Source organism: Meriones unguiculatus, chromosome 2 (assembly GCF_030254825.1).
Source record: "Meriones unguiculatus strain TT.TT164.6M chromosome 2, Bangor_MerUng_6.1, whole genome shotgun sequence".
In the NCBI taxonomy this organism is placed as follows: Eukaryota; Metazoa; Chordata; class Mammalia; order Rodentia; family Muridae; genus Meriones; species Meriones unguiculatus.
Window position 1 is genome coordinate 42,808,559 of NC_083350.1, and position 25,098 is coordinate 42,833,656.

The window sequence follows — 25,098 nt, forward strand, 5'->3', positions numbered from 1 at the left end:
ACACACACACATCAAAAAACTACTCTCCAACATGGCAAAGAACCCTTCTCAACCTGACTGCAGCAGGAGAAAGGTTCTCAAAGCCAACTGCTTCAAGTGGAAAATACAGAAATGCTTGATATATCTACAGAGAAAGAGGGAGACTTATAGAATTGGGGAGGGTTTAGAGACGATCCCTCAGTAAGAAAACATAAAACTGAGCCAAAAGAAAAAAAAATTAAAAACGCTAAGCAAACAAATAAAACCAAAACAAAAATAAAAGGAAGTATTACTCGTTCCAGAAAAAAAAAATTAAAAGAGCAGGGAAGAGTTCTAAGATAAGGTTTACCTGACCACAATGTAGATGGTGAAGTTGTGAAATTTCGTTCTTGTGCAAGAGAAAGAGCTAGAACCCAGTACTCTCATGTGCTTATTTCACCTTGACTTTTCTTCCCACTGTTATATAGCCATTGTCACCTCCCATTGTTAAATAGCTCTTTCTTAAGCCCATTCATGACTGTATTTTATTTGCAAAGTGAGCATTGTTGATGATTTAATTGACAATTCAGACTCTGTGAGCAGACTCTGTACACCAGAATGTGTGCAATGCTAAATACCAGAGCTTTTCAGACAAGAAACACAGTCTCTTTCTACTCATTCTTGAATGTTCATTAGAAACCAACTCATGCACTCATCAAATCTTTAGCAGGTAATCATGCACACAGTAGTATGAATTGGAGCTACAGTTCAAAGCACATGAACAAGTCCCCTAGAGTCAAACATGCTGCATCAACACTATTCCAAGATGTTCTGTTTCAACAATAAACAAACACTTAAATCAGAAGTAGCTCAGCAATGTCACATTTCCAATCCAGAGTCACCACAAAAAGTCCTGGTCTCTGAATTTTGATAGATTACAAAGACAACCCTTATAGAAAACTAATCAGGTCAAAGAGTAGAACACACAACTGTTCATGCATCAGCTCTCTGCAGCAAAAGCTCAGGAAAGTTTTGTTACTGTTGTTTAAAAGACAGTAAAAATTTCAAAACTCAGGCACATCATGATCTTTCAGTGACTTCTGAAGATAGAATATGGCAAATTATTTTCTCAGGAAAAGAGACGAACTTACCTTTCACAAGCTCGGACAGTCCATGCAGCAATTATCCATAATGAGATACTGAAAACCAAGAGCACAGTTCCTGGGCAGATAGTCATTAAAGTCTTCATAACAAAACGCGTGTTGAAGTTTATCTTATTAAGTGCCCCAATGCTTCTAGAGGAGGCATCGGTGAAAAGTTTGCTATGCAAAAGCATGACTCTGGCAATCAGGTAGAGTCTTAAGAACATTGGTATAGATAAAATAATATCCACATCAGCAGTGGTTGTGGAGGGGGCATAGGAGAAGGCAAGCCGGGCCGTCCATGTGAACGTATAATTCCCAGGTATGGGATGAATAGCACACACCAGTATTTCCAAGCAGATGAAGAAAATACGCTCATAAGTCATGGCTATTCTCCAGTCATCTGCTCCATTGTCCACCATGAATAACTGAAAAAAAAGTAGAAAAGCGGCTTCAGTATGGCACGGATGCTGCACAATTGTTAGCGCACAACTTGAAAACATAACAGGTTGATGCTTAGCAACTTGGCCAGCTGACGCTTACAGCCCGTAAATTCTAGCCAGGTATACTCTTTATAGAAGAGGGCAACCATATCAAAGGGGATTCCATTCTGTAAAAGTTAAAGTGAACAGCTTTTTGCATAGGAGCTCAAATATTTGGGAGTCCACATTACTGGGCAATCATAAAGTGGATTTGCTTTATAGCACACTGCTCTCCTCTTGAAGGGATAGTCTTTTAACCAGGCATGGTTCTATTTAGAGTGCCTCTGCAGTTAATTAAGCCCTAGAATGCAGGACACATGAACATTCTTATGAGAATTCTTATTCTTGGCCTTGGAGACATCAGGAGAAACCACAGATAAATGTGGCAGAAACATTTATTCTACTTTCATTATTATTGTTTTTATATTTTATTCAATTTTTCCTTAATAAAGACTACCTTTTCTTATTGTTGTCATCTCTCATACCGCAACTAAGAAAAGAATGCCTTGCTTCCCTGTCTATTTATAAACAAAGATACCAGACCCTGGCTGTCCATGAACTACCAAAAGCACTTGGAAATATGTTTTCTCTTTTCTGGCACCCAGGATGACTTGCAGGAGCTCCCTGGCATTTGAGTGCAGAAATCCACGGGTGCCAATCCTGCTGTGATGCTGTAGACCCTTGTACTAGGAAGATTTATCTGCTCTGACACCAAGAGTGCCCCACACAAAAAAGATGCCTTTTCTTCCTTCTAGCAGAAGGAAGAAATAGCCAGCTAAATAGCCAGCTAAACTAAGAATAAACGCAACCAACAGAAGCTCATTTGCCTTTTAGGGTGAGCAAGCTACAAAGTGGGCGGGGAAGGATTTCACACAGCTGCCTCTGATGTCCCCTCTTCTAGAAGGATGCACTTTCCATCCATTGAGATCAGGTAGATCCCTGTTCTTCCTTTGTTATTCTGTACCTGTTACTTCTCTCTATGATCCAAATTTCTCCTTGTTCTATTGTTACTTTGCAAAAACGGTAATTTGAGAAAAATAAAATGCCTCTTTTGTATAAGAAAATCATCAGATATTTTTATCAAGAATGTGTCAATATTTAGAGGGTCTACTTTCTTTACAACTTGCTTCTGAGTGATACAGAAGACTGTAAAAACAGAAACCCACCTCCAAAGGGGCTGAGAAGCACACAATTCCAAAGGTTCTTTAAGAGACCTTCTTTTTTACACGACACTGAAAATTTTATTTCGTTTTATTTCTTTTTTTAAGTTTATGTATTTATTTATTATTATGAATTATTCACTTTGTATCTGGCTGTAGCCCCCTCCATCTCCTCCCAGTCCCACCCACCCTCCTTCTCCCCCTATGCCCTTTCCCTATTCCCCTGATAGGGGAGGACCTCCATCCCATCTATGCATGCTTTCTCTGAGCATGGGGTCGAGGTCCTCTCCATGCATGGTCCTTAGTTGGAGTACCTGTCTCTGCAGGCACCCCCCAACTTGGGACCAGAATTTTGGCTCTGTTATTTTCCTTGTGCAGTTCCTGTCCCCTCCAGGATTTCTACCTCCCTCTTCTTCCATAAGGTTTCCTGCACTCTGCCCAAAGTTTGGCTATGAGTCTCAGTATCTTCTTCCATACCCTGATAGTGCTACCTCACGATCTATGTGAACTATGTTCACAGCAACATTATTCATATTAGCCAGAATCTGGAAACAACCTAGATGTCCCTCAACTGAAGATTGGATGAAGAAATTGTGGTACAGTTACACAATGGAATACTACTCAGCAATTAAAAACAAGGAACTCATGAAATTTGCAGAGAAGTGGTAGGAATTAGAAAAGATCCTGAGTGAGGTAACCCAGATTCAGAAAGACACATACCATATATGTCTTTCTGATCCTGGGTTACCAGAATATATATATATATATATATTCACTTATAAGTGGATAATAGCCATATAATATAGGACAAACATACTATAATCTATAGTCCTAAAGAAGCTAAGCAACAAAGAGGACCCTAGGGAAGAGGCTGAAACCTCACTCAAAAGGACAAACAAGATAGACATCGGAAGTAGAAAAAGACAAGGAACAGGACAGGAGCCTTCCACAGGGGTCTCTTTAAGAGACTTTAAAAGGCCTCTGTTCCTTCTCTGCACACACCTGCTCACCCCATCCCCACTTCACCCTTTCCTTCTTGCTTCTCTATCATGCTTCATGTGCCTGGAGCAAAGTCATACCAAACTCCACTTTCCCTAGTACTTGTGTGCCATACCACTTAGGGAAATATGCAAAGTTCACACCATTACCACCTACCAAAAACAACAGGAAATGAGAAGCAAGGCCAGCTGTCTGTACTAGGTGGAGCTGCTTTTCCAGGGCTCCTTCAGTTCCAACGGGATTTCCCTGCCATCATCCCCTCAGCCACTGTGGCGATCACTAAACATATCTTCATTATGGTAAGCAGTTTTCCCTATTTCAGGAAAAAAAAAAAATCTCTTCCCTGGGCTGCTGCACTGCTTTACTTTTTCATCTCTGCTACTCTGTTTCCTCCCCAACCTTAATATGACTTCCCACCCCTCCACCCCTCACCCCCCCATACCCCTCTGTCCTCAGATCCATATCTAACTCTCTTTGACTGACCTGCCCTGGGTATCTCATCTTTTACTGTCCTTCACCAGATTCCTCCTTTGGAAAATAATCCCCATTATGATAGTCACTTGAAAATGTAAATTTTATAATCCTATTACTGTAAAGAACAAGATCATTCAAAATCCCTCCTTTGCCTGATGGGAAAGCCTAATCTACATCATCAGCAGACAAGGCATTGTGCCATAGGGTCTTGCCTATCTCCCACTTCATCTCTTATGGCTCTTCCTCATAGTTCCCATGTCTGCAAAGCACTCCATTCTGTGTCCTCTGCATCAGTGTTGTAGAAAACCTCCATATAATGGACTCTTCCTTATTCAAAAGTAGATTTCGCATCACCTCCAAACCTAAACACTCCTTTGTTGCGCTATAGTTGCTTCTGTACCTGCTTTTGATGTTTTCACAGAGGACAATGGCACTGTCAGCATTGAATTTCTCTGAGGCTTGACACAGAGACCACATCTACCTACCAGAGGTCAATAGACGCTTATTGCAGCAGCCACTTTGACATTTCTACCTTAATGATGACTATCCTGACCGCTGTTAAGGTCCGAGTCTTTAAGCATACTCATGGAAGATGAGAACACCAAATGTGTGACATAAGTGAAACTCAAAATGTTCTGCAAATTTATACCAAACATATCCTATTGACTTATAAGTCACTGCATGTGTGTGCTTTTGAAATTATACAAGAAATCTAGATAATTTTCTTCTTGGTAAATTCCATAGGGAAGTTTTTATTTCATAGCTATATAGTATCTCCTCCTTTAATAGTTCCTTTTTATCATCAGATAACAACTTATTTGGGGCTTGATAGTATGCATTAAAGTGTTGTCAGGAAGAAGTATTTTCTTCTCCTCAGAACAAAAATAATGCTATTTTTGTTCATTCATGTAACAGTCTATGCCAAATCCTAAATACAAGGTGCGAGGGCTATGCTACTTCCTAGCCATGTTGAAGAATTCACAGGAGACAGAGAGTCTGCCCACTGAATTTAACTTTGATCAGGAAAGAAAAAAACATCAACAAGATGACTTGAAGCAATTTAATAAAGTAATTAAGCCTTTGGATGTTGCAATGAAGGAAACAAGCAGAAGATGAGATGGAGAAAGATAAATCAGACACAACAACAGATATGGTCATCAGGGAGGCCCTCAGGAGCACTTCTGAATGCAGATACGGATAAAAACAGTCCATGATGTAAAGGACATCCCAGGCAGGATAAAAAGCATAGGTGGAGCATATATTGCCTTCGTAACTGCTTAGTATGCTCAAAGAAAGGTTAATGGCCAAAGGATAGAGTGAAGGCTGGTAGATTTAAATGTACAAATAGGAGACCACTGGGCATCCCTTGTGGGAAATGGCACTGAGACTAGACTTTATTCCAACTACGTGGGAACTCACCAAGACCACAGGCAGGGAAGCGACAGGATATGAGCAGAAGCCTGAAAGGCTCATCCTTTTGCCATGGGGGGCTTGGAGTGGAGAGGTAAGTATAGAAGGTTACACCACACCACCTCTACATTTGAGTGGTTGAAGTAGCCTTGTAACGTGGGCCATGAGTTGCCAAGAAAATGCAAAAGTGGTTTTGATGGCCATGGTAATTGCAATATAGCTAAAATGTGCTGATGTACTGAATCCACATTGAAAAGAGAGGGACTCACGGGTGGCTACTGAGTTTCTACCCTCAAAAAACAAACAAACAACAACAACAACAAAAACCAGGATGAATGGCGAGGCCACTTTCTGAGAACATTTCCTACACTCTCCAGAGTAAGAAATGAAAAGCCCTATTCTGCCCACTAGCATTCTAATATAGATGACAAAGAAAAACGAGTCACACTGAGAAGCCTGAAACATTGAAATAAATTTGGGAGGCATCTGTACTTAAGTGGTTTATTAGAGCAAATGAAAAACACAAGAAAGTAAAGAGAACAGGACATGGCATTCCTCAAGGCCAAGTTTGAAGAACCTAAGAGTAGGTGCTATAAGAGGATCTGAAATGCAGCAGTCTCTGAAAGGAGGGAAAAGAGTGGCATTCTGAAAGCCAAGGACGTGTGGGCTGTCAATTACAAACTGTAAAATGGTATTTACCAGGTTCAGAGAAGTGGTAATGTACTCAATAATCTCTAGAGAACACAAAAGCATTCTAAAGGTTACAGTCCCTCAAAGTCAACATTAAAGTCTAAGTGCAGAAATATCCTATTTGCATTTCACATAATCTCTGTAATAGGTATGATCTGTTTTCAGCTCACAGGTAGGAGAGTTCACAAGAATGACTGATAGCAAATCAGCTCTACGTTTCTTTTTTATTCTGATGTTCTTAAGAGAAGAAATATTTTAGGGGACTTTTCCATTCTGGGTCTATAGATAGTGCCCTTCACAAGCTTTGACCTCATTATATATCCCATAACAAGCTTCCCTTTTCCAGGATAACTGTTTCATATTTGCTTGGATAGCCACATTTGATATATTTCTACATCATTATCTACAGTGAATGGCAGCAAGAGAATTCGGTGGAAGAGGATCCTGGAGTACAGGAGTAGCTATGGATACAGCTATACCATCAGATGACCTGCTGTGAAGGGAAGAGGCTCAGTTATGGAGGCCCTACCTGCCTCTGTTTTACGCATTCCTCTTAAACATTCTGCAAGAACCTGGGCTCAGGAACAGCACCTTAAACATCCTGGTGTCCTTTACGAGACCACAATCAAGGGTACTGCCTCTGAAAAACCCGAAACCCCAAAATACTCCTTGAATACTTCAGTCATATGTTCATTAAGAAATCACAAAATATACCCAGGTGTGGTTGTATATGCCTTTAATTCTAACCCTGGAGAGACAGAGGGAAGCAGATCCCCGAGTTCAAGTCCAGCCTGATCTACAGAAGAGATTCCAGGACAGCAAGGGCCACACAAAAAACCCTGTCTTGGGGAAGAAGGAAAAAGAAAAAGAAAGAGAGAGAGAGAAATCATGAAACTTAAGAGTAACAAGCAAGAGAAAAGTAGCCACACCTAATTGCATACAACGATAATTAATACTATGTGGCATTGATAGAAAGTACAAACACAGCCAGAACGTGGGAGCTTTGCAGAGGTAAAAAGGTAGGCCACTGATGGGGAAAGTACAGCTGTTGTGAAGTGACTTGCAGATAAGTCAGTGACCATCAAAAATAAAGTTGGGTCCAAGCCTGAGACCTGATCTCCCCAGGAAAACTGCATGCCCATGAAAGATCTGGCTGTGAAAATGAACCCAAGAACACCGTAAAGGAAGCAGGTTGGAATTCTTCCATAAGCTCAGAGAAACGAAGGCCCTCTGACTGTGCTGCAGGCCTGAGTGGAAAAATAAACAAATGAACAGTAACTCACATACATTTCACTTCATAAAATGAGGGTATGTTTCCACCTTTGTCACAAAATACCTTCTGAATACAGAAGTTCCTACAGAAATCAGCAAGAGACACAAAGATCAGGAATGAAAATTAAACAAAAATGGTTCTTAGACCCATTTAAAATAAATATACCTAACCTTAATCATAAAAGGAAAATCAGTAACTTTTCCTTTTTTTTTTTTTTTTTGTTTTTAAATGTAGATTCGAAAAAGTAGCCAGGCTTGGTAACATAGGCCTGAAATGACAGCCACTAAGGATGCAGACGCCTGAGTCAAAGCCAGACCAAGTAACTTAGGGACATCCTGTGTCAAGTAATAACAGGAATAATAAAGCCTAGGGACATAGCTCAGCAGGAGAAAAGCACTTGCTAGGCAAACACAAGACCCTGGGTTCCACCCACAGGGCCAGAAGGAAAAAGGAGCTGTCAAAGTTTGGTAACGTGCTGTACTTCAGGGAACAAGCAGCTCTGGATGGTACTTGCACACATTGTAACTGTGCAACTGTGAATCCCGCCAGCTCTGAGGGCAGCTCCTCAGCTGGATCCTTACTGGCCTCGCATTTCCTTCTCCTGTGCATGGGTGCTCAACAGCAAACACATGGTCATGCATTGTAGCATTGCTTTTATTTTTGAAAAAGGCCGGCATGATCTGAATAATTTAAAACAGAAATGGCTTAAAGAAGGTATCGATGTCTGCCGCACAGAATAAAAAAGCTCATACAAAAAGAGGTTTAAAACTTGCATAAAACTATTAAATAGAGTGATATATTAAGTATTCAATTTTTTTTTAAAAAATGTATTTGCTAGTCTTTGTGCAGTTTTGTAAAATGGGAAACATATTTGTAGTTCATGTGTATAACATACTTCTAATAAATGACTGGCCATTAATGCTAAGAACCACATGGAGGGGGTGAACTGAGGACTAGAAACAAAAGAGTGATGGACTAAGTAAACATAAGTACTTTTAATTGAGGAGCATGTAAGCATAATTAATTACTAATAAAATCAAGGAAAAAAATTTACAAGAAAAAGGGTGATGAGGATGAACAAGGTCATTAGACATTCAGATACTTCCTGCCAAAGTCTAGGTGTTCAAGTCTAGTGCTGTTATGAATGATCATATATGACATTATACATTGAAATTTGATTTATGGCTAAAATATCCTTACCAAAAAAAAAAAACCCAAAACATTGAATGATTACAATTTACAACTATTGCCAACAGCACGAACTAAAATAATAATAATAATAATATTTCCTTGTTAACCTTTAAACAAGTATTTCAACTGGGCAGCAGTGAAAGCTGAGTGTCTGTCTGCTCATCTTCTGTCCTGAATTCCAGTCTGAAACCCGGGCCCTGCCAGAGTTTGTTCAATCCCTTCCTACAACTGGGAAGGATGAAAGAGCACCCGTCTTCTGTTATGGGCAGTGGTGAGCCAAACATACTCTTATATTCTTTTTTCCTTCCCTTGTCCTTTTCCACTACAGACAGTTACTTCCCTAGACTTCTTTGCATTTTCTCTCTCCTACACTCCAAACATTATACAACTCTGATCTCCAGCAATAAGCACAAGGTTACTAGATGGCACAAAAGAATGCCTTGGGTTTAAAAAAAGAAAGTCAGCTATGATAACATAGGCATCCTCCTTCTCTTCATCAAGTGGGTCCTACATCTGCAGCACCCATCTTGTGAGCAAAATCAAAAGATTCTAAAAGATTCGCACTAGAGCCTGGACATTTGAGGTCACAGAGCCAGGACCTACCATCCACTGGATTTTCCATGATTTATGAACTTGAAACTTGAGACTGTATTTAACTTTGTATACTTTAAACTTCTGTGTAAATAACTATAAAAGAAAAAAGACTATTTATTAAAGAAAACACTTTCTGGAGGAAAGAGTCAAGAAATCCCCCATCAGAAGGAATTGCAAATACTGAAATGTGCAATGTGATAGCTGCTGAGGGTAGAGCTGTTGGTGGGTGGATGCCTCTTGTTCATGACTTTCAAGTGTTAGCCAAATGCTCTGAAATCTCTTCATTGTGAGTCATAGGAAACACAGTTTTTAGTGACAGAGAAGTTTGTTCTTAATACCCGGCTGCACCACTTACTAGCTGAATGGTTTGGGGCAGTAAACTTAAACCTGCTCATTTACAACATAAAATAAAAATACCAACCCTACCTGGATAGCATGAGGCAACGCCTACTCTGTCGGTGCTGATCAAAGTCAACCCACCAATAATAAGTAAGAGGAAGAAATCGTATTCCATGGACCCTTAAGAGAAGGAACTACTTGAATTAAATGAGAACTTGTATTCGGAAAGTGAAAAAAAAAATAACCAGGAAGAGAAGTTGACAGGAAATGAAGTAGTGTCAGCCTTGAGAGGAACTCAACAAACTTCACCTGTGCTTGCTGCTGAAGGAAATTTTTAAAAGATATTTATTTATTATGTATACAGTGTTCTGCCAGCATGTGTGTGTGCATGCCAGAAGACAGTGCCAGATCTCATTGCAGATGGTTGTGGACCACCATGTGCTTGCTGGAAATTGAACTCAGGACCTTTGGAAGAACAGCCAGTGCTCTTAACCTCTGAGCCATCTCTCTAGACCCCTGAATGAATTCTTATCAATTGCTGGAACATGAGCTTCTGAGATTCCCTCTTCTAATCTAATCAAGAGCTTCAGCTACAGATAAAACCTTAGAACTATCTAGTTGATCCAGAGGTAATTGAGATTATCCTGGGTTAGGAATCTGCTGCTCCTCAGACCTACTATAATTAAAATCAAATCTTGACCCTTTCATGGGGCTTCTGGAAACTGTGTCCACTTTTGGCTGCAGAAACATTACCCATAATAATTCTCACATTATACTGCAGCTCATGCTAAGTGTCTGTGCAAAGAACTTATGAGTCTTCCCAAAAAAGGTGGATTTCCCCTGCTCCTTTTCTCTCAATTTTTGGATAACACAGAAAATCTGTGAGTGTGAGTCTGTGGCTTATGCATTCATGTGCCAGAATCCAGAGTCAAGCAGAGTACAATCTCATTGTGACCTGCCACCATGTCTCAGCTCTATGATCCTAGAGAGTGACCCAACTTCTTCATCTTCAGCTTCATGATGTGTGAAGGAAGTAAAGAACTAATTGTTGGGAAATGAACTATAGCTAAGGCTAAAAAGTGTAAAGGCATAATTAAGTAAAAGAAAATTCATTTCATTCTAAGTTTACTCTATAATAATAACAAATAAAATCTAAAATAATAAAAATCATCTGAAGCATTATAATAACCACTATATGACTAATATATAATATTATCACCTTTGTTATTTTAAGCACTTAAAAGCTAGCTAAAAGGCAGTTCATAGTTATTAGCACATTTGCCCTGTAAGAGCTTAATTAAAGGACAAGCGATTGAAAGGATTTGTCATGCTCACCCCATGAGTGAGTGAAAAGCCCAAAGCTAAAGTTCAGGTCTTATAGCATTCACATCATTTGACAGGAGCATCAAGTAGCTCTGAAAAGGTGGAAGAAAACCAAATATTTAAAAAGCAAATGAATGTTTACCACTTAATTTACATTATGATTTCTGCAATGTCACATCTAAATCCCTGATGCTCTTGGAAAACCTCCTATTCTCTGGCAGAAACAAATATTGAAATAAACTTCCACATTACACCCTGTGTGCTGTGGGAGCAAAACCAGCACACCCTAGTTCAGAGTTTAGGAGAAAGCTAAGGTTCCAAGGCTAAGGAACTAGCTATGGATGAATGTTATGGTTAAATGGATGGAGTGTGGAAATAGACACAAACCCAAGTGATCTCTCTACAGGAAGAAAACTGACGTTTGTCACATACTTACTAGTAAGGAAACATTTGGAAAGAACAAGGAGATGTTACCAGTAATGATGACAATGAAGTTATATGTGTTTGCCCAGTTTGGTAGGAAATACAGCCACTGAATGGAGGAAGAAGTATTACATGTAAGTAAATCAGTTGTCAAGAAGTATTGACAAGCACACACACACACACACAACACAGATCTCTGAAGCATGAGACTTAGCACATTTAATGGAGGAACACATGATTTAACATACTCTAGTCACAAAAGAACATCACTGAATCCGAAGCAGTGTAGCCCCATGTTACAAAGAACAGCCCGACCTCAGTAAAGACAATGGGGTTTAACTGAATATTTCTATGAGGTCAGTGATGTGTAGAACTGCAGTAACTCTATCTAGATTTTAGAAATATTTGATCCATATTGTTCAAATACAAACTAGTATGAAATAATTAAACATGTTCTTCAAACTATTTAAAGAAAATAATGGCCAGGCTATCTTTTAGGAGGCCTTATAGAGCTATTTCCCCAGAAATGAAATTCCACAACCTTGCCCTCCCCTCCCACTCAGGAAGCTAACGACAATTACAAAGATTCAGGAAGCTCGTGATATTTGTCAGGCTCTAGGTGCCAGAAAGTTCCAAAATGTGTAAGTGTCTCCTTGACCTCACCCCATTCAGGGTAGAAAAGGGTAGCTGGGGAGAAAAGACTTTTCCATGGAGCTGACTGCAAGGTGTGTAGGGAGATTCAAGGCTCCAGCTTTTGTGAGTTGTCATTCACACTAGAGTACACTTTCCCGGGGATGCAGCTGTCTCCAAGTGAGCCACGCTCTTGGAAGTAACTCCAATAAACTCACCAGTTTACCAAGATAAGTTCGGATGGGACTGTCCCCCTGGTTTCTCATCCATGCTCTGTCTAGGGTGGGTAAAGGCCCATTGGCATCTCCCCAGGAAACTCACACAACGGGAATGTGTGAAAAATATTTTCACGCGGATTTAGAAAGAATGCTGAACAACATGCTGCCATAAGGCAGAAATAGAAATCAAAAGGAAGTCTGGATAGTCAAGGAACTATGCTAATAGGCAAATTAAAAACTGTAAATTCTTATAATCATCAACAATGTGAAAATGGCTAATTTGGAGGAGATGGAAAAGCAAGATATAAATGGGATACTGGACATCAGTAATAATAATGGGAGAGAAAATAGAAACCAGAAGGGAGCCTCAGAGGTGTGTCATCTTGTATACAAGGACAGAGACTCTGCTTTACCTTAAACATTGTTAAATATACATATTTGCTAAAAAGTAAGAATGATCACTAGAAGGGAAGATATAAATTATGTAACCGCCAGACTACTAGAGAGGACAAGGAATTTTTAAAACTCCATGTTACCCACAACAAGATTAAGAATAACAGGAAAAAATACAAAATTAGAATAAGGTATCAAATACATGCCACACAAAGTCAAAGCCTTTAACTCCAACATGCAGTGTTGAAAGCAAATTAAGGGCTACATGGAAATCTTTGGGGTGAACACTGCATCAGCATGAAGAAGATGGCCAGATAATAGTGTTGACAGATACAGTTTCATTCAGAGAATAGACAGAGAATGCAATGGAGGAATACACACAAATTCTTAATAAACACTGCCACTGCCAATAGGTGGTGGGAAACCAGATTTGGAAAAAAAATGGAAGGCTATTTTAGCTTTGGTTGTAATGTTCCTTTTCTCCTTTGATAAATAAAACCTAAGGGAAGAAATGGAAAAAAAAAAAAACAAAAAACTCTAGTACCACGAGGCAAAAAACTCAAACGGCTAGAAGAGAGAAAACTTGTGAAGTGTCGGAGAGTTCAGGCTCAGAGTCCTCTGCACAGTGGCCAGCCCTTTTTTCTGTCTTTTTCATGTGCAGCAAAAGGCAGCAATGGAGCTGAAGCCAGTGAAGAAGCTGTGAGAAAGAAAGCCAGCAGAATGGCTCTCAAGCTCATGTCCTGTCCCTGGGGAACATTCCAGAAGCATGTACTACAAGAAACAAAAGTCTAAGAACAACCCTGATCAAATTTTCCTATGCTAAGATCTGGAAATCAGAACAGTCTTATGAAACATGTCAATCTCACTTCAATAAGAGTTATGGTTAAGCAAAAAATACACTCAATTGTAGTTTAATTTTCAGACCTTCCTTACTAAAAATATTCTATTTAGCTTCTTAATTACTGCAATGGCTGTTATATTAATACTTCCCTGGTTAAGAAAAAATGACAAAACAGATACTAAGTGGCAATTCTGTCAAAATTCAAAATGCCGATAATTAAGCCTGGTACTGAGATTAACTGTGAGTACTCATGTGGTAGGACCAATCGAGACTAATGTTAGTTATTTTTAATACGTGTTTCCAATTTGAGTATTTCAGATTCAAAATCAGCAAGATTTTCTTTTCAGTATTCCATTGAAGAAGGAACAATCTGGGCTGGGGAGATGTTTCAGCTGCTAAGAGCACTGGATGCTCTTGCAGAAGACCAGATTTGGTTTTTAGCACATCCACACAACAGCTCTCAGCCGTATGAAACTCCAATCTCAAGGTATCTAATGCTCGCTCTGGCCTCCAACATCCTCAGGCATGCACATGGTGCACAGACATACATATAGACAAAATACACATACACATAGGATAATAGGAACAAAGTATGCACAGTCTTAAAAATGTGTGCCAGGCTGTATTGCAGCCACTTTTGATGTGAACTGACAGACTAAGATCAGAAAGGAGAGGAGAACCTCCCCTATTAGTGGACTTGGGGAGTGGCATGCAAGCAGAGGGAGGAGGGAGGGTGGGATTGGGATGGGAGGAGGGAGGGGCTTATGGGGGGATGCAGAATGAATAAAGTGTAATTAAAAAAAAAAATGTGTGCCAGGGTTATACATGAGCTGAGCTTAAAGACACAGAATAGTAGTGTGTATAAAATTCAAAGCACAGCTTTAACAAAAGTACAGAAATCTCAATGAATGGCATGGCTCATTCTCTCCAAACACATAAACAAGGTTCTAATAACATCCATACAGCTAAACGTGCTATCAAAAAACTATCAGGCCAAAGGAATTAGAGACAGGAAATCACAAAGAACTGCATAACACCCAACACACAGAAAGGAAGTTAGCCCTTCCATTTAGTTGAAGTTGGGTATGAGAGGAAAGTTCCTATCATTTTTTAAATTAGAATAACATGTTTAATGTTATTATGGAGATTATTAGAGATCTTGTTTTTCTGAACTACCACCCACTTAAATAATATGGGAGTATAGCTATAGTAGATGAGAAAAAAGAGAAAAAGATGTCACACCTAAAACAAGGGCGTTCAGATGGACTCCCAAGAATGGAGCATCATCACGGCATGGACATAGATTCATCCAGATTTTATTTCAGTCATCAGCATTCTTTCATACCCTCTACTTCACTTTCATGGGTAATTGAGTATTGGTTTCTATCCCATCCCTGTGGACATCCCTGGAGACAAATGAAAAAGACTAAACACGACATAATTTATGGAACAATTAATTATGGATAAAGATTATTCTACTATAGTCTCCTTGAATCAACTGTGGTGAACTTTGGGTAACATAAAATACAAGTTGGAGCAAAAGATCTCATTTATCAATATTAAAGTAAACAAAATGTTTGAGTATCATCTTTTCAAGAAGTGGTTACTTTTTGGTCGTAACTGAAGTAGAAAATGGGACAATTTTTCTCACACATTCCAGATAAAATTATACCTAACCCTTTCCTTTAAAAGAATCTCTCAAGTTATAGATCTCAATATATGAATTTGATTCCTGGTTTTGCTACTCACTATCTGAGTATGAACTGAAATGAAGTAATATGTATAATGCACTTGGCACAGGGCTTGTCCACAGAAAGTATATTTATATTAGTTATTCTAATATGTATTACTTTACTTTCTCAAAGAATGGTCATAAATATTGGATATAATAAGTCCAGGATGATTTTCTACATTAGCCATGTTAGTAATTTTCTGTCCCTTATGATACTTGAATCCCAATGTGTTAAGTGCCCCATATTATTATAGCATCTTCCTTCATTTTACATTTCATCTCAAACCATACTTATCCTTACACAATCAATCTTTTAACACATTTCCTTAAAGAATATTCACTTTCTTTCATCATTATCTTTGCCATCCTATAAAAGACACAGAAGATGTTCCAAATACCATAGAAAAGAGAAAGCACTAATAAAGTGAAGGTTCTAATGCCGAGATAGAACTAGCAGCAGCTCTGCTACGATGCCAGGATTGAGAAGAGTTAGGGAAATAACAGATACACTCTCTACTGAAACCAGAGATGAAGGACATCCAAAACTATAAGTACAGTTATCTAGATCCGTAAGTGCTACCACATTGTTGCAGGCTAAACAAGAACTTGAACCGTGAACAGAGTAACCCTGCCATGCTACCAGACCCAAACAGTCTCATGCTATCAGAAACAATGCAAATTGCTTTTCCTGCCTCCCACTAATTTAGTCCTATAAAACACTGGACTGCAGAATGACATAGTATGGCCAATTTATTGGTCAAAGGAGGTGTGTGAAGGCCCTTGGAAGGGGAAAATAGATCCAAAGAGATTAATTAAATGAGTGCTAAGTGCTCAGTTATTCTAGAAACACCCATACAGGCTGCTAGGGTAGGGGAAGAAGAGACTGTGTGATATAAGTGGACAAGGTTTCACAGAGAAAAAGGCACCTGTTTAATGAGTGCTGAAAAAGCCAAGAGAGTACTTTGTAAAGATGAAGACATCCAAGGGAACAGCCACATAAGGAGACACCATGGCATCTAATAAACAGGATGAAAATAAAAAGGATGCCCAAGGAGAAGTCTCCACCTCATGTTGCATGATCAGAACTATCTAGAGCTAACCTGTCACTATCAGAGCTTCGATGTCCACAGCCTTCTGAAATAAAACACAGCACGTACATAGATCCATTCCTATATTTCCTCAAACCAAGTCTAACAAAACCTGTCTCTCTTCATATAACTATAGAGCAGAAACAAACCCATAGCTCTGATTTCAGCCAGTGACAGCTGACTCTAATCCCATTCATCTTAATCATTTAAATTCAAACTAAATACAAATAGTTCATAAAGCTAAATTTCTTTAGTGATCCCAAACATTATGACAAACAAACGAACAAAAAAAAAAAAAAAACACACAAAAGCATAGAAAGAAGTTTTGCTGAGAAAAGGCACATTTGGTAAGTTCCTTTGGGTACACTGGATTGTCATTCTACCTCCTCTGAGCTGGCCTCATTCACATACATCCTCAACCAACCTTTGATAAACTGAAGTAAATGAGCAAGGATGGCTGGCTGCCTCTACTCCATAGATGAAGCCTTAGAGATCATTTACATACCCACCTCGCAATGTCCTGGAGGGAACATGGGAGAAGCTACTTCATGGACGCTGACTACACAGCATGGCATGAAAATGCTCAAAAGAGTCACATGTGATATCTGTCCTGATAGGTGAGTCTGACAGAGTCTGACAAGTCCCATTGTAATAATGACTCCCATTAGTTGAACCTGAAGGACATCGTTGTATTTTGTATTTTCCATCACGCTCTTACCTTGAAACTCCCAGAACTAACCACCATACAGTCTAAACAGAGGCTCTTAGTGCCTCATCAGCAGATACTTATGAGAAACAGATCATGATGGTCATGGTTAATAATAGCTAAGGTGATACAAGTAGAATAGTTTGTATGACTGCTGTGTCTAGCACTGGACTTCCTATAAACAATAACATAAAATTTTGCATACACACCATGGTCTGGCCCCATCTGGGAGAAGCATGTAAAGCTTCTCTGACTTCTTTGTCACCCTCCTCAGTTTTCACATGAATTAGCTTCATCTCAAGTGTTTCCAATCCTCCCTGCGGCAATAACGTCTTCCCCAAATCTGATGTCACAACAATTTGACAATGACTGCCTGGCTTCGTTATTTCACTAGAACATATCACAGTGTTTGTAGCATACAGCTTGGCTTAGAGTTCCTAATGCTGTGATGAAACACTGTGACCACAAACAACTCGAGGAGGAATAGGTTTATTTCACTCACGGTTCCATAGAACAGCTCATCATTGAAAGCAGTCAGCGCAGAAACTCAAACAAAGCAGAAACCTGAAGGCAGGGATTGATGCAGAGGCCATGGAAATATATTGCTTACAAGTTTGCTCCAGTAGCTTGGTCGGCCTGGTTCCTTATAGAACTGTAGGTCCACCCAACTGAAGCCCCACCCACAATGAGCTGGCCTGCCCTTAGCACTAATTAAGAAAATGTCTTACAGGCTTGCCTACAGCCCAGACTTACAGAGGCATTTACTCAACTGAAGTTCCCTCCTCTCAGATGATTCTAGCTTGTATCAAGACGACATAAAAACTAGCCAGAACAGCACTAAAAGCAACTTCATTTCTTGTAGCTTTGTGGGTTAGGGCACATGTATCCCAGGATTACAGATGAGACACTGAAGCTGTGCAATGTTAACAGACTTCCAGGAACTGCCGGGGCAGTGTTAGGGAAATGTGTTTCAATCAACCTTCATTTCACCTTGGGATTCCTTTTCCCTGTATAAACTGTTTGGTTGGTTGGTTTTGGAGAGCAGATAAATCACAATAGATGGTGAAGCAAGGCAGAGGTGGCTTCCTGAAAGAGTAGACACCAGATAAAATTTCAAGGACCAGCAGGGTTTTAGGAAGCAAGAAGAAAGGCATTCCAGACTACTCGGAGGGCAAGGAACAGTGTAAAATCCTTTGGGAACCTCAACCAGTTGCTTAAACAGTAGTGAATGTGGTCTAGAAGAGTGGTGATGGGAGAAGTTGATGAACATCCATGACTAGATCATGCCAGGTCTAGAAAGGAAAGTCTATGCTATGCTGCAATCTGTTATAATGAAACCACCAGGTCACTGTTAAATTGTTGTGACAGCCGATTTGGGGAGGCCCTTCCTGCAGCAGCAGCAACAGGGAGGATGGAAACACTAGAGGCTAAAACATATCAAAACTGAAGAGGGCAACAGCCAAGATGAACTCCCTAAAAGCTTAACCTGCTCCTCCAGACCACGCTGGGTATGTATAATTTTATTTTATTGTTTATTAGAAGACAGCAATTGTATTATCTGCACTTCCCTGGACACTGGTTTGTAATAATATTTTGTATTGCCTGACAGTCCTATATACTTATATAATGAATACTACTTGTTTTCACCCCTCCTCGACTGTTGGGATTCCTCTTCTCAACAAGCTCCCCCCCTCATTTCCATGTCTTCTTTTCGTGTGTGACCCACTGAGTTTACAGGGCAACTATCACTACACAACTGAAGAAAATGACACCTTTCCCCTATGAACTGTCAGTGGTCCCCAAGAGAGTCATGGGACCCAATAGGTTCCTCCTCTATACATGATGAAATGCTGAGGTTCCCAATCTTGGGCATGTCTTGTGCCGATGACCACAGCTGCAGTGAGACCACGGATTGAGGACCTGCAAAGCCTATGTCATATCCAGAAGTCATGTCCACGGAACACTTGTCTCCTTCTTCTGAATTTTACATTCTTCCCAGGCCTTCTTCCTCAATGTACCTGGAGCCATAGAGGGGTGGTAGAGTTATCCTATTTGGGACCAAGCCCTCAATGTATTTATTCTCCTCAGTCTGGCCCTATTGTTACTTAGGAGGCTAGAAGAAAACAGTCAGTTTCAAGAGAAATTCTAAGCTACTATAAAATCTTAGATTAATACTAAAGTATTTAATAAAATTTGGCATATAATATAGAATGCAGCATAGTATTTCTATATATTACATCTAATGCACTGTATATTATATATATAATGTGTACATATTATTATATGTCATAATATGTACTGTGTATTAAGATACAGGCTACATGAAAAGCATATAATATAAGTAGTACAAATATAAAATTCCTGTTGAATATAAATGCAGTAGAGATTGTAGAAGAACCTGAGAGCCAGCATGAAAATGCTGCTTCTGCTTACAGGAGCAACCATGATGACATGGATACTATAGAGGAAACAGCCACAGGGGCCAGTGGTGATCCAGTAGGACAGGAGAAGAAAGTCTTCCCTGAGGGCCTTGGCAGTGAGCGGTGTCCTTCCACAAGACCAAATGTAAGAGGCCACAAGGAAGCTCAATGGAGAGTCTAGGTTAGCTGGGCAGGGGGACAGCCCCGGAGGAATCACAACAGCAATGGGAGTACTCAGCAGTCAGCGGAAAGTAGAAGAGATTATCTCTGTGAAATATGCCTTTAACCAGTAGGAACAGAAGTCAGCAAGCAAACTAATAAAGTATACATGCTGGCAGACATCCAGACCATAGGAAATTAGATAAACAAACACTCTTTGCTACTTCCCACTTTGTGACTGCAAACAGTCAACCAGAAAAGAGGTTCTAAATATAAGCACATGTGTTTCCCTGACCAAATGAGACCAGCTATACTAACAGTGGCATGAACATTGTACCTAGCCGCAGACAAGGGTTTTTGAATGATTGAGTTACACAATATCACGATGGGGTAAGATTGATCTTTCCTCTCAGGCCTCTCTAACTAGAAATTCCAATGCTCCAGAAACAAGGTCACACAGCCATTGTATTCCTGCTTGGTTGACGATAGCATCTCACCTCACATCGGAGAGCTTGAGCACTCAGGACATGGTAAAGGCCTTACACCCAGAGAGCTACATTTCTCCTGACGCTGGACCCTCCATACCTTAGTGTGAAAGACCACACAAAGCCAAAAGAACAAGACAATTTGATGCAAAGGCGGAAGATATTTGGCCACATTGCTGATTGTTTTTGCTGAATTTTGGGATCCATAAGCCCCAAGGGACCTGATGAACAGGATATCAGGCATCTGTGAGGCCACCTACGGACCACCTACAAACCACCTGAAACCACCTGTGCATGCTCTGGGTTGCCTTGTAAGAGAACTCGAAGCCCCTCCTCTCTCTCTCCTACCCTGCCCAGAGACAGTCTCTGTGACCCCTTCCCCCTTTCCTTAATAAACCTTCAACATGGAACCAGTTGTGTGGCGTGATTTTTGAACCTGCCGTGTAACTCTGTTGCACAATCCTAACACTGATTCTTCCTTAACCTATACGTTGGTGACCTGTTTCTTGTGAAGGACTAGAAAGTAAGTAGTTTTCTATTTTGCCCACCATATGGTCTCTGTTGCAATTATTAGTTTTTGTTGTCAAAACAAAAATGCAGCAATATCCCATTCCCCTTAAATGTGCAGGGGCCATGTGCTAGAGACTTTAGTTTTTAAAACAGTTTGGCCAGATGTATCAAGAGGCAAGGACTACAGTTTGCCAACCTTTGCACTAATTAATCAAACATTTGCTCCCTTTGCCCCATATCCTTGCCTAAGAAAATTTGGTTCGGCTTCCTTGAAATATATCCCATTACAAACCTCTTGTAAGCTCCTCCAAAACTTGAGACTCTAGATTTTGCTTTAAAATGATGATGGGAGAAGAGGAGGGGCAAGAATTTCCTCCGCCCTGTGATATGCTGGGTGCCATGTCAACTCTTCATAAACACTGTATCATGGCTTCTAATACGATGAGAGGCACAGTCATTTCCATTCTACAGATGAAGAAAACAAGGCTGGGGGGGCGACAGTGCCTTCCCCTGATCACACAGGAGTGAACCCGAATCTCTGAGGACCCAGAGCCCAAGTCCTCAGTGTGCTGCATTCCACAAGCACCTGTGGCTATGTACATGGAAAGTGAACACTGGGTCTCTCCTTCTACACAGTCCTCTAGGGGTTTTTGCTTAGTGTTGCTAACCACACCTGCTGGGTAGTGACAGGCCCAGTTAGGTGGTATCTATCACTTCCACACATTGGGTTCAACATTCAACATCAATGCAAGTACATAAGACAGATGCAATCCACCATGACCGGAACATGTTATGTTTGTGCCGACTTTTCTACCCTGGGAGGATGGGGGCACAGATCATTAAGTACACTCAGCAAGTCCCTTAAGGCAGATCGGGAATCCTGACATCGTTAGTAGTCTCAAAACACAACATGTGCTTCCCCAGAATATTCCCAAATGAAAACAAGTCGAGAGGCTGAGAGCAATTGCACCAAGTGGAAGGGCTGTGGAGAACCTGTTACAGGTTGCTCCTCAAAATCTTCCTTAGATAAACGGCCTAAATATGATTTCTAAAATTGTGTGTATGTGTGTGTATGTGTGTGTATGTGAGAGAGAGAAAGAGTGTGTGTGTGTAAGAGAGAGAGAGAGACACAGAGACAGAGACAGAGAGAGTTTACTGGAGTCTGACTCTAAAGCCTCACAGTGCTAGGCAAGCATCCTACCACTGAATTATACCCCTACTCTTTTTACTTCTTGAGATAGCATCTCAATTAAGTTGCCAGGGCTGGCCTTAAACTCACTAACCCTGACAGGCTCTGAACTCTTTTTTTTTTTCTTTTCCATAATTTTATTTTTCTCATTAGTTACATTTTGTTAATTCTGTATCCCAGCTGTATCCCTCATTCCCTCCCCAATTCCACCCTCCCTCCCTCATCTCCTCCCTGCTCCTTTCTAAGTCCACTAGTAGGGGAGGACCTCCTCCCCTTTCATATGACTCCCTTTTGTCAGGTATTTTCAAGACTGGCTGCAAAGTTAATCAATTGGTTTCCCAAAGTGAGGGGAACAAGGACTATTACTAACAGGAACTCAATGACTGGCTCTTTGACCTCCCCACCTCCCAAGGGAGGAGCAGTACTGTTAGGCTCTGAACTCTTACTGCTCCTCCTGAGTAGGGGATTACAGGTCGGTGCCAATAGGTTCCACACAAAACTTGCTCCTTTGGTTGTTTTGATAATGAGGATGAGCTTGTAGCACTCCACTCTTCCTAAGAAAATGGGTGAATGTCATCAGCTGCTTGGATCCCACTGGGAAAGGACAGGTCTTCATGCAGGCCAGCAGAAAACAAAGGAAATGGGGACAAAAGGATAAAACCTAGCATTCAGCCTGGAATGCAGCCAGAATGTATCCCACAGAAGTATCTGCAGCCTCGGGGTCCCACTGCTTACCATGTTGTTGAACACCATTTCCATACATACAGCTTGGAGCCTTAAAACAAGTTTACCCTCTCAATTCACACATGGCATCTTGCTGTGGCCACCTGAGTTCCTACTTCCTATAGGGAAGGCTTCTTGATGCAGAGCTCAGGCTAGCCCCCTATCTATTCACGGTGATCCTTCAAGGTTGTTCTAATATGGGTTCAAGGGTCTAAGTCCAAAACACATGCCCTCCTTCCTTCTGTGGTTAGCTGTATAACACTGGAACCAGACACACTTATTAGATAAAAATACTTCTAAAAGGCTGTACTAGAGCAATGTCCATGCCCCATATCAGACTAAGCTACACAGTGAATATGACAAGTGTGCTGGATGCTGGTCCTCCCATGTAAGGGATACTCAGGAGACATATCCTAAAGATGAGAGGCACAACGTGGTCAAAACTCAACAGCTGAAAAGGATAATCATTGTCAAAGGGATAAAGGGAGACAGTAAAAGAGATATCTTGAAGGAAAAAAAGGAAATGAAGAGAGAAGAGGGAGCCTTTTTAAATGACACAGATCCACAGTAATATGAGAATACCAAATCAAAGAATGGAAAAAAAAAAAAACAGATTTCATTCATGAATACAATATTGTTGGTGCTTTTTCTTTTTAAATAAGCATATCAGAGATTCCTCTTTTTATCACTTGCTAAAATCTTGGTAGTCTGCTCAAATACATATTCATTAAATATCCTCTTTGATATTGCTGAGAATAGTTAAGTATTTGACTAAAATACTAATGAGAAAAAGAAAAACCAATTCAAAATATTTTCACAGCATTGAAATCCACAATGTCACCAACAGGCATAAGCTGTCAGCTAACATTTAAAGCAGTAACATGCAGAACTTATGTGTGCGAATATATGTATATTTGTACACATGTATGTGTATATGTGAGTATTTACCTGTATGCATATGTGTATATGTATTTTTTCAAAATATTTGATATGAGAACTTGATCCAAATATGGGATTCCTTTTACATATGAAAAGTTACCTGTTGCAAGCTCTAAAATCAAAATTTCCAGTGTCAAAACTATATAATTCCACAAAAAATAAATTTCCAATTATGAGCTTTGCTTGAGTATCTATTTAGTAGTACCAGATACTGAAAAGCATAACTACAAATTCCACGTCCAGGCTGGAGAGATGCTTCAGCCGTTAAGAGCACTGTCTACTCTTCCAAAGGTCCTGAGTTCAATTCCCAGCACCCACACGATGGCTCATAACCATCTATAATGAAATCTAGTTCTCTCTTCTGGCATGCATGCATACATGCAGTCAGAGCATTATATAAATAAATCTAAAAAAAAAATCCCATATCCATCAATTTTATATTTTACTCCATACACATACAGTGTCAACCACAATAGGCTGTTCTAGCTTGCTTTCCTGTGGCTGTGATTAAACAATGTAATAAAAAACAACTAGGAGAGGAAAGGGTTTATTTCAGCTTTTACGGCTACATAACAGCCTATCACTGAGGGAAGTCAGGGCAGGAACTCAAGCCAAACCCAAAGAGCAATGCTCTTCACTAGCTCCTTCCCTAACTCATGCTCAGTGAGCTTTCTTATACAGTCCAGGACCACCTGCCTAGGAATGGAACTGCCCACAGTGGGCTGGGTCCATCTATACCAGCTAGCCATCAAGAAAATGAGCCTCAGACATAGCCACAGCTAATCTGATTCATACAATTCTTCCACCGAAGTGCCCTCTTGCCAAGTATGTCAAGTTGACAACTCAAACTAATCAGCATATAGACTAATCATTATTTTTCAGGTGCTTTAAATATTCTGTGACCATAAAACATAAATTCAATGCTTGGACCAAAGTCTCCTGAACTATTCAGTTAAAAATTAGTACTCATGTAGTATGTAGCTTTCATAGCAATAGATAATTTTAAGAAAAAAAAATCATTGTTATTCAAGATGAAACCTGTAATAAGCACACTTTCTTATAAAAGTGAAGTATATTCTTGCCAAGACTAACATGCAAATATTTATTAGGCTTTTCATGGAACATGAATGCCTCCTGACAGATGAAGAATACTGAGTAACTAAACATTCAAATCCCTATGTGTACCCATATCCAAATAGACAAATTATTTAGAAACAATCTCATTTTAGCACAAGACAGCCATTATTGATAGATACATAATTAGGTAAAGATGCTCAGAATATTCAAGAAGGCAAAGTAGAAGTTTCTGATGCATAAATTTAACTATGTGTACACGTATACATGTTGAAGTTCAAAGTTTGCCAAGTTTAAACCTCAACGTGTTCCATGAATTAAACCCAAAGTCTAAGAGTAAACCAACAAAGGAACATTGCTCAAAACCAGCATCCAGCATAACAAACACTCATCTGGTGATAAATCGAGTTACTGATTAAAAGTAAACCTGTCACTGAAGACAGGGCATTTTGAGCTATCATTGGTCATGTTTCACCCAAAATTTGTCCATAATTCCTTCAGACCACCATACTCCAACCACTTTTTAGGGAGTG

The 25,098-nt window shown here is 40.0% G+C and overlaps 1 protein-coding gene across 1 annotated transcript in view; it reads right to left on the bottom strand.

Moving 5' to 3' along the window:
• Kcnn2 (potassium calcium-activated channel subfamily N member 2) overlaps positions 1 to 25,098 on the bottom strand; it is a 139,726-nt gene that overhangs the window by 101,181 nt on the left and 13,447 nt on the right. Inside the window, exon 4 of the mRNA XM_060377308.1 lies at positions 1,110 to 1,528. Coding sequence (XP_060233291.1) covers positions 1,110 to 1,528 — 419 coding nt within the window. The remainder of the gene's footprint in view (positions 1 to 1,109; positions 1,529 to 25,098) is intronic.